General features: G+C 40.0%; 1 protein-coding gene across 1 annotated transcript in view; it reads right to left on the minus strand.

Annotated features, from left to right (window-relative positions):
- EPG5 (ectopic P-granules autophagy protein 5 homolog) overlaps positions 1-16,469 on the minus strand; it is a gene marked incomplete at its 5' end in the record, with an annotated part of 54,789 nt that overhangs the window by 27,263 nt on the left and 11,057 nt on the right. The window contains 15 exons of the mRNA XM_039733350.1: positions 249-368; positions 1,165-1,275; positions 1,986-2,183; positions 3,003-3,147; positions 3,543-3,683; positions 5,495-5,754; positions 7,497-7,619; positions 8,832-8,996; positions 9,202-9,342; positions 9,945-10,099; positions 13,528-13,685; positions 14,039-14,194; positions 15,117-15,267; positions 15,764-15,878; positions 16,193-16,301. Of these exons, the coding sequence (XP_039589284.1) occupies positions 249-368; positions 1,165-1,275; positions 1,986-2,183; positions 3,003-3,147; positions 3,543-3,683; positions 5,495-5,754; positions 7,497-7,619; positions 8,832-8,996; positions 9,202-9,342; positions 9,945-10,099; positions 13,528-13,685; positions 14,039-14,194; positions 15,117-15,267; positions 15,764-15,878; positions 16,193-16,301 (2,248 nt within the window). The remainder of the gene's footprint in view (positions 1-248; positions 369-1,164; positions 1,276-1,985; positions 2,184-3,002; positions 3,148-3,542; positions 3,684-5,494; positions 5,755-7,496; positions 7,620-8,831; positions 8,997-9,201; positions 9,343-9,944; positions 10,100-13,527; positions 13,686-14,038; positions 14,195-15,116; positions 15,268-15,763; positions 15,879-16,192; positions 16,302-16,469) is intronic.

Consider the following 16,469-nt stretch of genomic DNA (forward strand, 5'->3'; position numbering starts at 1 on the left):
AAAAGCACAAATTAGCTTTCTGTAAATATTGATATAATCAGGTATTTCCATTGTAGCTTTTAAATGTAAAAGAACTCAAATACACTCAAAAAGTAAATGACTATTTCCCTGCAGTATATTTTCTCCTGCACAGCCAAGTAAAGCATTATTTATACATTTATCCTGGTAAGAAAGTAGTACATAAGGGAACACTTTTCTCCAGCAGTTCTCTCTAATTTTAATGAAAAAAGATTGAAAAGTTGTCTCACTTTCAAAGCTTGATCAGGAGTTAAAGCATTGATAACCAGCTCCCCCTCCACAACTCTGCGAAGCTGTGAATCTTCTTCAAATATTGACTCCATATTCAACACCGTCCATGCAAACCAGACCTGGACAACACAGAAATGACAAAAATATTGATAACAAAATGGCAGGGGCAGGATCAGGAAGCTTGATGATTTCTTAAGAGGAGTAAGTGTTTGACAGATTCTCATTGCAGAGTTGCAAAAGGCACTATCACATCTCAACAAGAAAACCTCTTTATCCTTAAATTCAAACTTCCCCTTTGTACCATTTTGGGAAAGAAGGGGAAAAGCAGACACAACTGACAGAACCACCCAGGGAGCTCTGGAGGAAACAACCTTCTCAAACTCAGTAAAATAAGATCTCCTCTCTTCCACCTGCACCACACATCTCTGTCTGAGGTACTGCAGGGTTTTCCTTTCCTTTTTGCTTGAATAAGGAGCTCACTTAAGCAGAGAGAAAGTAACTTGAATTCAAAGTATTTATCAGATAAAGACTGATCTGAAAGAAAAGTCAGGCTTTACGCATTTCTATCTTCTTAAACAGATCAAGAACAATAGTAGATTACAAGAAAATTTAACTAATATATCCTATCATATTAATTCTTTGATGCAGATTAAACAAACTCTCCCTGTGCAAAACATCCATGTTCCTTTTAGTGCAATAAACCCACAGCATTCTCTTAGGCTAAACTGAGATTTTATCACAAGAAAACTCTGGGACAGGAAGAAAAAGTGACCAAGAGAGAAAACTGAAAAAAAAACCAAACCAAAGGGAAAAAAAAAAAACAAAAAAAAACCCAAAAAAACCCCAAACCAAACCAAAGAAAAAAAAATCCTAGCTGCTGCTTTTCCCATCACAAAACACCACCATATATCTCACCTGAGAGGAGTTGGCACTGCCCTCCACAAAGGATGGTGTGACATTCCCTGCCACAATCCAGCTGACCAGTGAGGACAGCATACCCTTGTCACAGTGATAGCCCAAAGCATTCTGCACAGAAAAGAAAACATTTGGGGTTTTTCATCAGCAGGTGATTTAGAAGCTACAGGAGATCACTCAATTTTTATCCAGGTTCTTTTCCACCTCCTGTTGCTACTTTCCAACCTCAGCTCAGCCAGGAACCAGTGAAATGCCTGCTTGGAGCTTCTATTTCAGTGAAAAAGTCCTGTTGCAAAAACTGTTTGTTTTTTTTCAGGACAGGGCGCTCCATTTTGTCCTAAACACTCCATCAAAGATTTGAAATGCAAAGAAGATAAACCACACTAGAACTCATACGAATGAAAACTGTGTTCCAAACTGGTTTTAGTAGCAATTATCATCATTATCATTAAAATATCAGACATTTCATTAGTCTTGACTGACACAGAAAAAAATTTTCTGGACCAACTCAGAAAAAATCAGATAACCTCCTCACTCATCATGATGACTGGCTGTCCAGAGAAGCTGTGGCTGCCTCATCCCTGGAAGTGCTGAAGAACAGCTTGGACAGGGCTTGGAGCATCCTGGGGTAGTGGAAGTTGTTCCTGGACAGTGGAACTGGATGGACTGTACAGTCCCCCCCATCCCAAACCACACTAGGATTTCACAGTCGTTCTTGTTGCACTTCAGGAAAATACACTCACATCAAAATCTGACTGTGCAACACACAAGCTGACCATTTACCCAACAGCCACACCAAAACACCACAGCTCTGTATTTACCTTGTGCTGCTGGTAAAGCAGCTTTTGCACACAGTCCTCTTGGCTGTACTGAAAAGCAGCTTTGCACAAGTCATCCAGCAGGCAGAGCGTGGCCCGGTCCCTGTGCCACAGCTGCTGGCTGGTGAGCACCTGCACCCAGAACTCCAGGACTGCAGCTGGCCCCACTCCATTTGGATGGTCACTCAAAAAAATGTGAGTCTGACAAATTAAAGAGTAAAGTTGGTCAACAGATCTCAGCTTTGAGCAAAGCTTTAGAATTTATTGTGGGACTGTTTGAGTTGCTTGAGGCTGTGGGGCTATCCTGAAATGAAATAATTTACAGCAACACTCTCTATACCCAAGTAAGGACAGCTTTGTCATCCTCAGCCTGCAAACTTCTGCAGATTCTGAAGCCTGGAGAGCAGAGGATCTTGTGCAATCAGTAAAAACAGACACAGAAGCCTTAAGAGCCTTAAGCAGGACACCTGCAGGCATAAACAGCACCTATTTCAAAAGTCCAGGCTGCTGTTCCTGCAAAAGGCCTCCCCAGAGTAGGTCTGTTTCCACTATCCCTTTCTATTGTTAGAGGGCCTTGGGTTTTGACCTCTCTGCACTTAAAAAAAAACACTACTGCTCCCTAACTCAAGAACATTTTTCCAGTACCCTAAATTAATGGCAAAATGCAGAACTTGCAAACATTAATATCTCTGCTGCATTCCTCAAATAACACAAACAAGAAAGAAGTGCTGCATTTTACATTTCCTTTTTTAAACAGTTTTGACCTGGTATGGAAAAATGAATTTTCCAAGAAGTCTGAAAGGTAAATATTGTTGCTAGTGTCACATGCATTGCCAGATTTAGCAAGTTTAAGAAAGGTTTGGTTTCTTGAAACTCTCCAACTCCTAATGTGTGATACAGGGTACTCTGTGACTGAACTGCCACATTCAGTATCCTTTCTAACCTTTAACACTAACTCAGTCAAATAAGCTTGGTTTTCAACACTCTCTCCCCCTTTTCTTCTTTACATAATCTTCTTACCTGTATCATACTACTGAGCAGCTTAACATTTTCTCCATAGTTCACTCCTGTCAAGTGCTGTGTCACTTTATGGGTAACCTGCTGGGTGACTCCTTGAGGGACTCCACTATCCAGATGAAGGAACAGTTCCACATAAGATAAAAACCTAGGGATGTCAACAAATGAAATTGAAATATCTCTCACTGCATATTAAACAGAAAGCCTGCTTCTAGAGAATTTAAAATCAGCTCAACATCACCAGTGAGACACAAACAGAAAGGCTTTGATTCACAACCACAATGCAGATTTAATTGCTCCAGTTCAGCCATACACTGGGCACAGTATGAACATTTCACACCAGCCTGTAATTCAAGGCAGCTCATCAGGACTAAATACCAGCTCTTGATCTACATCAGCACCCAAATCTTACTCAGGATTTGTCTGGGAGACTGTCAGATGTCTAAACCAAAAGATTATTATTAACTTTCACTGCAACTATGAATAAATTAAACAAATGTATAAGATTAAAAAATGAACATATTATGAACATATAATGCTTACTGTTCATTCTTCAGGAGGTAATACTGGCAAGAGTAAAACAAGGGTAAAATTTTATCCAGCACATGGACTACTGTTCTCAGATGTCTAGACTGGACTAGTACACCCAAAAGAGGGATCCCTTCAGCACAGAATTTCTCAATGCTGTCAGAAAACAAAACAAAATAATTTAAGAAAAACATATTCACTAGCAGCAGAAAGAGAGACAATTTATTTAGTTTTTATTAACTGAGATGTAAAGACATTCATAACTTTACACTTTATCTTTGAAAATCTAAATAGCTAAATACAGAGTTTTTTCCTTCAGCTGCAGGAGTCATTCAATAGCTGACAGATTTGCCAAGTATTTCCTTCTCAAATATTTACTAAGTATCTCCTTCCTTCACAAATCCCTTTTAGGGGAGCAGCCTCCCATCTTCCAAAAATCACTAGAGATGCAAGCCTTCATCAAATTACTATCACTCACTAAACTCACTATTCTTGACTAACTTGGACAATTCACCTCCCTCTCCAGGTAAAAAGCAAAGGCCAAACAGAGAAGGTGCAGGGGAACAAACTGAGGAGGTTCTTTGGTTTTCTATTTAATGCTCAAAGTTATGGAAAAACTTCCACTCTCAACCCAAAATACCTTAATATCAGTCTCAAACTACTCCAGTGCTTTAAAGTATCTATGGCACAATCTTATCATGAAGCAATGGCTTCCTAGGAGAAGGAGAAGAAAGGCCAGATAATATTTCCTTGGAAGAGTAACATAGCATTATACATAGAAAACAAGTTAGTGGAAATCTTAAATAGCACAGCACATAACCAAAGGGATCACAGACTCAGGGAAAACAGTTCTGGTGAGAACTGATAAAATTTTGTGTGGCTCTGTACATCAAACAAGAACATTTGATTATGTCCACAAGCCTTACCCACAAACCAGCTAAATGCACTGGAAAAGACTGTGTTGGAACACAGTCATGGCTAAGAGGTTCACTGCTCTTATAATGCTCTTTATTTACCATTCCCAGAGGAGCGGGTTTTTTCTCCTCACTATTTTCTGAATGCAGTGCTGCCCTGATAAAAAAAAATTACCTCTAGAACAATCCTTTCAGTAAGTGTGGTTCAAAGTTACTCCTGTCCAGAGAAATTACTGTTAACCCTCAGCTTCAGTACTATTTCTTATGACTGAACCCTAAAATGAAGAAGGCAAAAAAGTACTACTAGCAAAAAAAAAGGAAATAGCATGTTGTTTGAATGAATTCAGGAATAATTTCTTCCCAAAAAGGATTATTAAGCACTGGAACAGGCTGTCCAGGTAGTTGCTGGACTCTCCATCCCTGGAGGTGATCAAGGAATGACATGGCACTCAGTGTTCTGGGTTGGGTGACAAGGTGGGGATTGGTCACAGGTGGGACTTGATAAACTTGGAGGTCTTTCCCAACCTAAATGATTCTGGGATTCTGTGAAACTACAATCACAGAATCACAGAAAGGTGGGGCTGGAAAAGACCTTGAGATTATCTAGTCCAAACCCCTCCAAGGCAGTGTCACCCAGAACAGGAGACAAAGGAACGAGTCTATGTGGGTTTGAAATGTCTCCAGAAAGGGAGAATCCATGAACTCCTTGGGCAGCTGTTCCAAGGTTCTCCTATCCTCAGCAAAATGAAGTTCTTCCCCATGTTGAGGTGAAACTGCTTGTGTTTTAGTTGCGGCCATTGCTTGCTGAAAAGAGTCCAGCACCATACTCTGGACACCTGCCTTTGAGATGTATATCTGCATTAATGAGATCCCCTTTTGCTCTTCTCCAGACTGACCAGCTTCTCCTCAGAAGAGAGATGACAATCTGCTCGATCCCTTTCATCACAAGCCCTTTACTCTTTAAACAGGCACAAAGCTCTTAACAACCCTCAGCTCAGCATTAGGGAGCCTGCTCAGTTCCTGGGGCAGAGGCAAACACTCAAAAGGCCTCACCTGTGTCCCAGGGTGGTCATTGCCAGTGCCAGGTAGCAGCCGATGGGGACGTTTGCCTTCACAGCCTTGAGCAGGGGGTGCAGTGTGACCGACTCGGCCGTGTCCAGCGCGCTGTCGCAGGCGGGGACAGCCAGCCCACTCTGCTGCACCCCACGGTCATTCCTGTGCAGCTTCAGCCTCAGCACCAGACTCCACGCCCACTGATTGAAGGAAGTCTCTGGTGTTTCCCCATAGCGAACGATGCTGGCCAGGTAGGAGACCTGGAACAGAGCAGGAGTGAGAGGAAGCACAGCCGTGACACAGCACGTGTGGCACTGGTCTGGGATTTGATCCTTGGAAGGGGACCTGGGTGATCTTTGGGGTCCCTTCCAACCCAAACCTCATAGGATTAGACCAACAGCAGTTATTTTTTAGACATACCATGCAGTTTATCTAACAACTATCTTCCTATGGCCTCAACTTCTACCTCCCTCTCCTTCCCCCATCCCTTTAAGTAAACTTACACTGTCTGCTTAAATTTTTCCAAGCTATATACTGACCTTAAACTAAATTTTAATACTGAAAAAAAAACCAGACACAATCTACAATAATGTTTAAAACATTTAAACATAGTGAAACAGAAAAATCCAAGCAAAAATATTATCTGTCAATGAAAAGCCTAAAACCTGGCAGGCCCTCCCTAGAAAAAAGCCTGTATGTGGACAGGCAGTGTCACATGTGTAAGTGTCCACTGTCACAAAGACCATGTCTAGATCACAAGGAATTATACATCTCTGGGGAAAAAAAAATGTACATGTTCTGACAGAGCAGTGTAAACTGCAGAGCTGGAGGGCAATGCATACGCTTCATCCTCTCAGAGTAGGGGTACAAGAACCTAAGCACTATTTTCTCCCAAATTCTAGTTATAGGCTCATGCAAGTCAGGACAGATTCACCAGCATAAGTGGCAACTAGGGCTGACATGGGCTTAAAAAAGAGAACTCATCTGGCTGGCACAAGACAACAAACCATGGGTAAGAAATGCAGAGGAGCAAGTCAAAACAGAGCAGAGACAAGGAACATTCAGACAGAGTATGGGAAGAAAAGGCTGGGGAAAAATACAGAGGAGGACAAAACACCATACAAAAAATACTGAGAAGACAAAGCCCAGCGCAATGTTAAAATCTCTGAATAAATAAATAAAAGCATCTTGGACTGAATATACAACACAAGGATTTTTTAACTTTGATCTTTCTATCCTTTCATTTGGATTCTGTAACTTGGAGTTATCCCTTCCTGAGTCCAGTGTGCTGTAAAATCAATTTAATAAATGTGGTGTGTTCAGGTCACATAACACTGCCCACAGCTGAAAAGCTCCAAAGGGATTATCATTTGAGTCTTCAAATAAGGTAAGAGCTGGAGTGAGTTCTCCTATGCTCACCAGTAATGAAAAATAGCCTTCCTATTTTACACAAGTACTGTCTACCTCTGCATGAGTAAAGGAGGAGCAGTTTGTGACTATTCACAAACCTATTCACAAGTGGGTCAAAATTAAAATTCTATTTCAAGAAAGATGGAGAGAGATTGTTAAGAGCATGGAGTGACAGGACAAGGGGGAATGGCTTCAAACTGAGAGACAGCAGATTCAGATCAGATCCTAAGAAGAAATTCTTTCCTGGGAGGGTGGCAGTGCCCAAGGCCAGGCTGGATAGGAGCAGCCTGGGACAGTGGAAGGTGTCCCTGCACAAGGCAGGGGGTGGCACTGGATGATCTTTTTAGTATGATCTATCACATCCTATGATTCTGTGATTCTCACACAGATGCTCAACAGAAGCCTAACAGTATTTTCAAATTCTGTTCTGTGGGTGCAGACACACTGAGTGTTGGTATGTTACAAAATTCTAGTTAGACAAAGAACAGCTTTATATAGAAGGAAAAAAAAGTGAAAACAAGATCCTGCTCTGCAGCTTTTCCCATTTATACCCATCCATAAGTTATTCCATTTAAGTAACAAGAAAGGATACCTGTTTTATGCTTTCAGAAAGCAGCCCAGCATATGGTTTTTGGGACAGATATTTCTGATATGCTTCCAGGACCATCAGTGCAACTTCAGAATGGACAGCTGGATCCAGGTGAAGAGTATTCTGCTAAAAACAGTGTCAGAACACAAAACTTTGAGTCATTTAAGAGGTCTCTAACAGCTGTACACTCAGCTGCACCACAGAGAAATAAATCCTAGTCTATTTCTGGCTGTTCAAATTAATTATTGCAGTATCAAGGCAACAATCTTGCCCAATGAAAAAAATTCAGCTCAATGTTAAAGAGTACTAGGCTCACACTGGAAAATACAAAGCCCAACAACTAGATTGTTTTTTTAAAAGGCATCATAATATTCACTTTCCATGTGCATTTTATGAACATAGGATAATTAATCCAAAAATCCATAGATGCCATTCCAAATAAGATAATACAGACACTTGAACTCTTGCCTTTAAAAACAAAACCAAATCCCACCACCATGTTTTTTGTATGAAAACACAGCAATTCCTCTATCAATTTACACATTACAGAGCCATTTTTCCCCACATCAAAGGGTACAGACATGGCATTGCTATTGCACAGCAAAGAATTCTGTTAATTTTCCCTAACATTTATTCTTATTTATATGTCTACAAGACAGAGGGAGAAAAAAGTGAGTCAGCAGTCATGCACAACCACCAGCACAGCAAAGAGAAGAGTTCAGCATCACCAAATGCACAGAATGCAATGCTGAACTAAATCACTGAACACAGGCAACATTATTCCACCAATCTATTTCTGTTTTTCTCTGAAACAGCACTCAACCTCAATTATATCCTGAACTCATGGAGCTCCTGGAGCAATCCAATATTATGGAATAATTCCCCATCATTTAAATGATGCTCAGAGTTTTGAAATGTCTCATTTCAATCATTACTTTTCTTGCACTGTGAAAAACACACCTACATGCAAATTACAGTCACACCAGTCTCCTACACATTTTTTGGAAGATTCCTCTATTTCTGCAGCCAAAAGCATTTTAATCATGTGACTCATAAAAAAATTGTCCTGTCAGCTATTTCTTTGTTTAGAGAAGTACAAAATCCCTGCTTAAATATCTATTTTAAACTCACATGCAGCACTGTAAGAAAACAACACAAGCAAATCCTCAGGCAGAGTGCTGTAAAATTATGAAATTCCCATTTTGTGCCATTAGGTGTACAACCATAATATAAAAGCATGCAATTAACTGTATACAAATTCTGATCTACTCCCAGGTGGAGTTAAACTTTTCCTCTGAAAAAGTGAGGAGGTTCAAGGCTCCTGTTTTCAATACCTACATGCTCACCAAATCCCCAGTTCAGCCCTTCCAAGATAATGCAAGCCAGTTTATTCTCCACTGCTGTCAGGCTGTAATTTAACAACCAGTCACGGATCAGAGCTATCTCAGATGAAGAAGGCTTCCACAGGTACAGGGGCAGTTCTTTAAACAGATATAAAGAAACCTTTGAGGAAAAAGAGCAGAAAGTGCAAATCAGTACTCAGCACACAACAATAATCAGCACTATGCTCTGCAATCTGAAAGGGAGGTATAACCAAAAACTCCACAGATAGCTCTTTAACACATCCATTCATAACAACCTGGTGTGGCCTCTAAGTTTAGCTGTATGTCTGATTTAAATTATTTAAATTATAGATGTCAGCACTTACCATCCCCACCTTCTCAATGGTCTCTCTAATCCGATCCAGAAGTACAGAAATAATCTGTGTGTGGATGCTGGCAATGGCTCCCAAGAGCTCCCGACCAACCTTGGAAAACGTCTCTCTTGTGGAAAGACTAACATAGGACACCTGAGGAGACGAGCAGGGAGAAGTTACTGCTGCTGGCTGACCTCCACTAACATGGAAATAAAATGCCTTTTGGAAAACAAATTGGTCTTGGCCATTGAGACAAAGTTGATAAATGCCCATATGAAAAGTGAAACTGATTGCCCTAAAAGACCAGGAAAGTTCTGTGTCACAGTGCCAAAAAAAATTGTCCAAAACTAAACATAGGAACAACACAGCCACAGGAACTAAAAAAACAAAAGAAAACAAACAAACAAACGAAAGGGGAAAAAAAAAACAACCTAGGTCCCACCAAAACCAATGAAAATAAAACACCACATAAGGAATTCCAGAGCTACAAGCTAGACCTGCATGAGAAAAATAAAACAAATGTATTTTTGTTTATTTGTTTCATTCTGGCTTCGCTTACAGAAAAGCTATTCTTTTTCCCAGAAAAAACAAGTACTTCAGTAAATTTTAATTCAATGCTTTTTTTAAAAAGCAGGACTTTTTTAATTCTATGGAAGAACAAATTACAAAAGCCATGAAAGTCTCATACCTTCCACTGTTACAAATAAAAAAAGCATTTTCATTCTTTTCCTGAATAGACCAGTAACATTACCCACCTCATATATCTCCAAAACAACAATTTTGATAAAATCCTCATCAACATCAGCCCGTTTGGTTTGTGCCATCTGAGCAAATGTGGTGAGCAGACAAATTTCTTCTGAGCAGTTCATTGACTGAAGATACTTTTCAAACTGTGCAAGGTGCTCTGGATCTAGAAAAAAAAAGTCAAGTGAAAGAAACATAATAAAAGTGCAATATGAAACTCATCAGCAGCATTTATATATTTATTCACTCAAAATTCCAGAGAAGTAATCTGTGGAGACCATTCCATGCCAACTACAAATTAAAATTATGCAAGTATCTAGCCCCAGGTCTTGATTACACCCAAGAGCTATAAAGAAAGGCCAGTTTGAGCTTCCCAAACACAATACAAGAAAAAACATTTGTTTGGAATCTATCTGAAAACAGAGAACTGAACCTGCACAAGCAGGAGGGCTAAGACATGCTTTCACTCAAATTTAAGGCAGGTTTCTTCTCTAAATCCAAAAGAGATATTGCTAAAATCAAATAAACATTCCATTCCTCAGGGTGTGGGACAATAGGAAGGTAATGATAAAAAGGAAGCTGTACAGGGCTTTAAAATGTTTTTTTAATTTCTTCCAAATAACTTTAAAGAAAGTCTGTGTAGCAAAACAAGCACTGAAAGCAGCATTTGAGCTGTAAAAAGTATTGAAGAGTATTGAAGAGTGACCTGCCTTCTCTGAACCACAACATGCCAACAAACACTGTTTACAGTGATTTTATCATAGCAGCTGAACATACAGAAAAAGCATCCATTGTGCACTCAGCCACCCAACCTGGGCACGCATGTGCTCAGTGTGCTTGTGATCAAACCCTTGCACTAAGGTTACATTCTATTTTAAGGGCTTTCAAGAATTTTGCAACTCTACTCCAGCCTGAGAAGGTCAGGCCTGTACAGGCAAAGCAGCTCATGGAACAGCACGCTAGAGGATTGTGCAATTTAGGAAAACAGTTTCTTCCAAACAGCAAGAGAAACCATACTGCTGATAGATACAGCAGGCAAACAGAGGGTCCCCTCATCCACTCACCTCCATTTCCTAATGCTATTTTTTATCCTTAATGCTGAAGTTACAGACAACTCTGTACTTCAGGGTTTTTTTTAACATGATGGGGAAGGACATTAAAAATGACAACATCATGATTGTACCTAAAGGCACTTCAGGTACATTATTGTACCTATAGTCAGGAGAAGGGGTCAGCTGTGGTCTCCACACTGACCTCAAACCCACACCAAGCCATAGCCTGGGACTGAAGATGGGGACAAGGAATAAGGGAAGCAGAGAGACTCCACTGAAATCCTGTCCTCTCGTAGTGGAGAAATAACATCTTCACCATCCACTTGGTACTTGACCCTATTCCTTTCCTCTAATCACACCACAATTCAAGTTCAGGATGCCCTAAAAATCACTGACTTCTCAAACCTTGATACTGGCAGCAAAGAAACTGTGACCACAAATAAAATGACAGTATCCTTGGATAAAGGGATATTATCTTGTTTACAATCCTTGCCATGGGCAGGGATGCCACTCACTAGAAGAGCAACTATGCTCCTGATTGCCTTAGGATTTTAGTTTTTATATTTTTCATACATTCTGCAATTCTTTAGTGTATAACTCTAAAATCCATATACAGTTAGCTACAGCTTTCCCATTTTGGTCAGACAAAACAATTCCTCTCTAAGCCTGGGAATCAAGGGAATATGGGAATCAACCTTACTGCCTCAGACCCTGAGAAATGTAAACAAAAGTGAATTGGGGGAGACCAAACTTGGGGTAAATGCTTTCATTACCTGAAGCTGTAATTGGAAGATTAACCCCCAATATGCAAATGGACCAAATTTATAAAAATATGAAAACCCATGACCCGCCATCCATTTTGGGTGTGGCCCTGGGGGGGCTTTGTCTGCCCTAAATGTACCTGAAGGCCCTTCAATAAATATAACTGCTTTTTATTCCCTTAATTTTGTCTGCTTTTAGGTAATCTCAAAAAGGCATTACTCCCATCCCTGTGGATTTGATGCCTAAAGCTTCCATCAATTACCAAGGCTTGCTTCCACCTGTAGATTCACTACCCTTTTTTCATGCTTAATTTGGGAGAGGAAATCACTAAAAATGGTTCTCTCCCAAGAGAGAGAATGTTAATGTCATAATCTTCCAGGGTAGGAATTACAGGAAATTAAGCATTAATTTGTTAAGTGTCCATTGAAAGAAAATATTTCACAAGATTAGATGGATTTCACTGGAAGAACTGTTGATATTCCCTGTCTAGGTCTAGACACTGGTGGAAAACAGTATTATGCTGACAGAACACACTGAGGAGAATGAAGAGGATAAAGAAATCCTGAATCAGCATACCAGGGACTTTGAAACATAAGAGTTAGCTAGAAGCAACACAATGCCTGAAAAAGATAATTATACTTTAAAAAAAAATCTGTGTTTGTTACTGCAACCCATAATACACGCAGTAAACATTTTCTAGCAAAAACAAAAATAAAGATGTAACAGTTACTGTTTTGGCTGGCAAGTGCTTATCAGATCAGCACCTCATCAAGTGCACACAACTACAATCTTGGTATCTCTCTCCCTTTCTGCGTCAATCACCTTAAATGTTACCTGAGATTGCACAGAGTCAAGGTACTCAGTAACCTTTCAGAATTACCATTTCCTCCTGCTTTTCCACCAAGACTGGGCAGATGGGGTAACAGGCTACCTGGGATACCAGCCAGCTGAGAAGTAAAACTGACAAAAATGAGATCTGCTCTCCCTGAAGACAGCAAAGCTGTGAAGCAGGGAGCAGTAAACTGTTTGTTTACCTGGCCCCCTGTCAATCATGTCCTGAAATATTATCCATGAATGCAGCAGGAGAGGGAAACTAGCATTCCAGCTAGCCTCTAAATAGTTCTGCTATAGCTGAAGACACCACGTTCACTGTGGAGATCAACATGGGACAAAAGTCAAGAGAATTTAAAAATAAAACATGCCACTGAGGACAAGAAATGCATGAAAAGAAGTCTTGAGATAAAGGAAACATAGTTGGAGATGATGAGCAGACTCCCACAATGTGAGTTACTAAAAACAAAATTAGCAAACTTAGTAGGGAAAAAAAGGAGGACTCTAAAAGTACATTATTTATAGAAGCACCAGCAGCTCAACAGTCAACCAGTCACAAAAAAACCAAAAAACCAAAACTGCCACACCAACCCTAAGTGATGCAGAAGCCTGTACTTCAGGATTTAAACCTCATACTTCAAATACTGTTGAAGGTCAAGATGAGAAGTCATACAAGAATACACAAGAGGTACCTCCTGCATGCCACTCTTGCAGCTCTGAGGCAGCCACAGAGAAAACCAGGACAGTAAATCTATCAGTTGCTGTTAAATGACAATTTGGGCAAACAGGTACTGGCAAACCATGAACTGCCCAAGACATTTCAGCAGCCACTGGACCAGTCATGCTGCCAAGGGTGCATTTAACAATGCAGCCTTCAAAGAGTTAAACCCACAGCTGAAGCATCAGCAGCTGACTGGGTTAGAATTGGTTCTGTGTGGGGGAGTTTTACCTTTGAGTCTTTGCTTGTAGTCAGCAGGTTGAAGAGTAGAGCAGAGCTGCTCCAGGTGCTCGTTCTCAGCACAGTGCATGACAAAGAAGAGCCTCCAAAGCATGCTGCTGGACAAGGTCCCATAGGGCATCTCAGACATGAACAGCCAGACTCCCAACCTGTTGGATTTGAGGAGACACTTAGGAACAGTTCCACACTGATTAATCCCAGCATTTGGAAAGGAGGCATCTCTGGCCCACACCTCTGCTATACAACAGAATTAAGAATATGAGGATGTGTATTACCACCTCATATTCTGAGCCAACCTCATTGTGAACTGACCAAGATTTCAGAGCTTCTGTCAGTTGCTATAATTCATGACCTAATTCCTCCCCACCCTGATGCTACCAATGCACTGAAAAATCCTACTTATTTCAGTCTTGTTTAAACCATTAAGTATTTAAAGCTACTCCAAAGCCCAGTTTCAATTATTCAACTCCTCCAAAACGAAGCCAGTGAAGGGATTACCCACCTTTTTGCCTTCAGAACATGTAGAACAGCTCTAAAAAACAGCTCATCAAACTCCAGTTGCAATTTTTCCACAGAGTAGGGGTGTTCTACTGATCCATATTGTTTATTGCCACTAACATACTGGGCCCAGTGGTCACTCACATGACACAGGGTCATCCTACACCGCAGAGAAAACAAGACAAAGAAGGATCATTAAGTATGTCACCACCACAGGAAAACAAAGACAAGGGCAACCAGATTAGAGTCTAGCCACAAGAGACATGTCCAAGATTTTGCCTTCTAGGTTCCAGAGGTTTCTATATAAATTGTATCAGTCAAATTTCTGTGTTCTCTTTCTTTGGTTTTGCAAGCTCACAAGGCACAATATTCTGTTAGAACAAATTGGTTTGTGTATAACCTTTGGTGCCTTAAGGTAACTGTACAGGATGAAATGGCAGTACACAGAGAAATCTCATACAAGAATAATTATACTCCAAAAGTTACTGCCTCCATAACACAAAGCAAAAGATGGATTTTGTTTCTGATTTCACTGTATTCCCCCTTGAGAATACACTCGTAGAAGCCATACAGAGTGAATGATAGAGATTTAAAAATAAAAAGCAGCATTTAGGCTTCAATTACATTTACTTACTGCAACAATAGGAAAATTCACAGGGAGCAAACTAAAAACCCCAAAACAATTCTGGGTAACAAAGGAAATAAAGCAGTAACATCATTTATAGATAGGGGAAATTAAAGTAATTCCTTTTTGTAGGGTTTCAGTGAGTACCCAAGACAAGCCTAACAACATCACTAATGTAAGTCAGCCTGGTGTTCCACAGCTCACCTGGCTCCTGTGCACCCACAGCATTTAGATTTTGCAATTCTCCATTTCAGATTCCCAGACTGGCTTATGTTGAAGTGACTAAATGTCAGAGCAAAACCAACCTGAGAACTGTTTGGGTGAAGGTTGGATTTTTTGGTTGTTTGATGGTTGGTTCTGGGGATTTTTTAGCAGCTCTGAATATCTAATGTATGTATAAAATACATTACATTCAATGTGATTCAATCACACCACAGAAAAAAAAAATATCTCTTACTTGATGAGCTGACCAATTCTCTTCACAAACTGTCGGTACCGTGCTCTGTTAAATGTTTCTAATCCCACGGACAGAAGTTCCACTAAGGAGTTTGCAAAGGCAAAAATCTTCATCATCTTCTGGGGAGATGTTTTTTCAGGAAAATAAGCATCTAAGATAGAGACACAAAAAATAAGAGTCAAAAAAGTGTGAATTTTGGATTTTTAAGCAACTTAACAAGCACTCAAAGCAACAATTCACCATAGTGTGAACTGGAATGTATGCTTTGTTTATGAAATGAACAATAAATACCTGTTAAGTATGAAAGTGCAAATAAACTATGCAGGTAGTAAGACCTCTGGCAAACAATTACAAATAAGAGGTGAGGGAGAAAAATAGTTCTGAAAGCACTTTTGGGAGTTGACTGATAACCAAACCCAAACTAGGGGAAAAGACTCTAATGTTTTGCATATTGCTAAGAGGTTTTTATTTATCCCATACACATGGCATACACTTCCATCTCATCTCTTTAGCCTGCAAGCTGCAGCACAAGTTCATTAATATTTTTCTCAGAGAGTTTCACAATACAGTAGCACTCTTGGCAGTGGCAGTCATTAATATAACTAGCATAAGCAAAATGAAGAATAATTCTCTAGCAACTGATTTACCTTCAGGTGTAAACCCAAGGAACTGCTGAAAGAGCTCATGAAATGGGAACTGTGACAACAGAGCAATCAAGTCATCTTCCAAGAGCAGAATCCAGCTTGTTTCAGGATCCTCATCCTACAGATAAACACAGATATTTTCAGTAGCTCTACAATAAAACTAATAGTAAAGGGCTTCACTGTTGTACTAAGTACAGTTTTGTGAGAAGTAACTGAAATATTTGAATTCTCTCTGCCAATACTCACTACTGGAAGCTCCACTCTGCAGTTATACCACAGATATAAAATGAGACTGAAACAAAAGCAAATTCAAATCATGCTTTTTAACTTAACAAGTCAAATTTTCTTCACCCATTTCACAAAGATCAATGATCTTGAACAAAAGCATAAAGGAGAAAACAAAGAGGAAACAAAAGAAGTCATCTGCTGTACCTCTTCTCCTCCTTCATCTACCAGAGTCCAGTTCCCAGATTCCTTCCCAGAAGAAGAGGAACTTTTCCTTTCACTTGGTTTCATATGGCACATGAAGTCCACACGATTTCTGGTTTAAAGTGAAAGTAAAAAATTAGAAAACTAAAAATTCTGAATTCAGTAATCTTTCAGTTAAGGGAAGAAATTAAAAAATCCAGATGCAAGAGGAAGAAATCAGCAAGTAAAGCAGAAAGATGCCTGGCTGGGAAGGCCCTGGGTGTGTTGGTGCCAGCAACTG

The sequence above is a fragment of the Passer montanus genome, unplaced genomic scaffold, assembly GCF_014805655.1.
Source record: "Passer montanus isolate IOZ18808 unplaced genomic scaffold, ASM1480565v1 scaffold86, whole genome shotgun sequence".
NCBI lineage: Eukaryota > Metazoa > Chordata > Aves > Passeriformes > Passeridae > Passer > Passer montanus.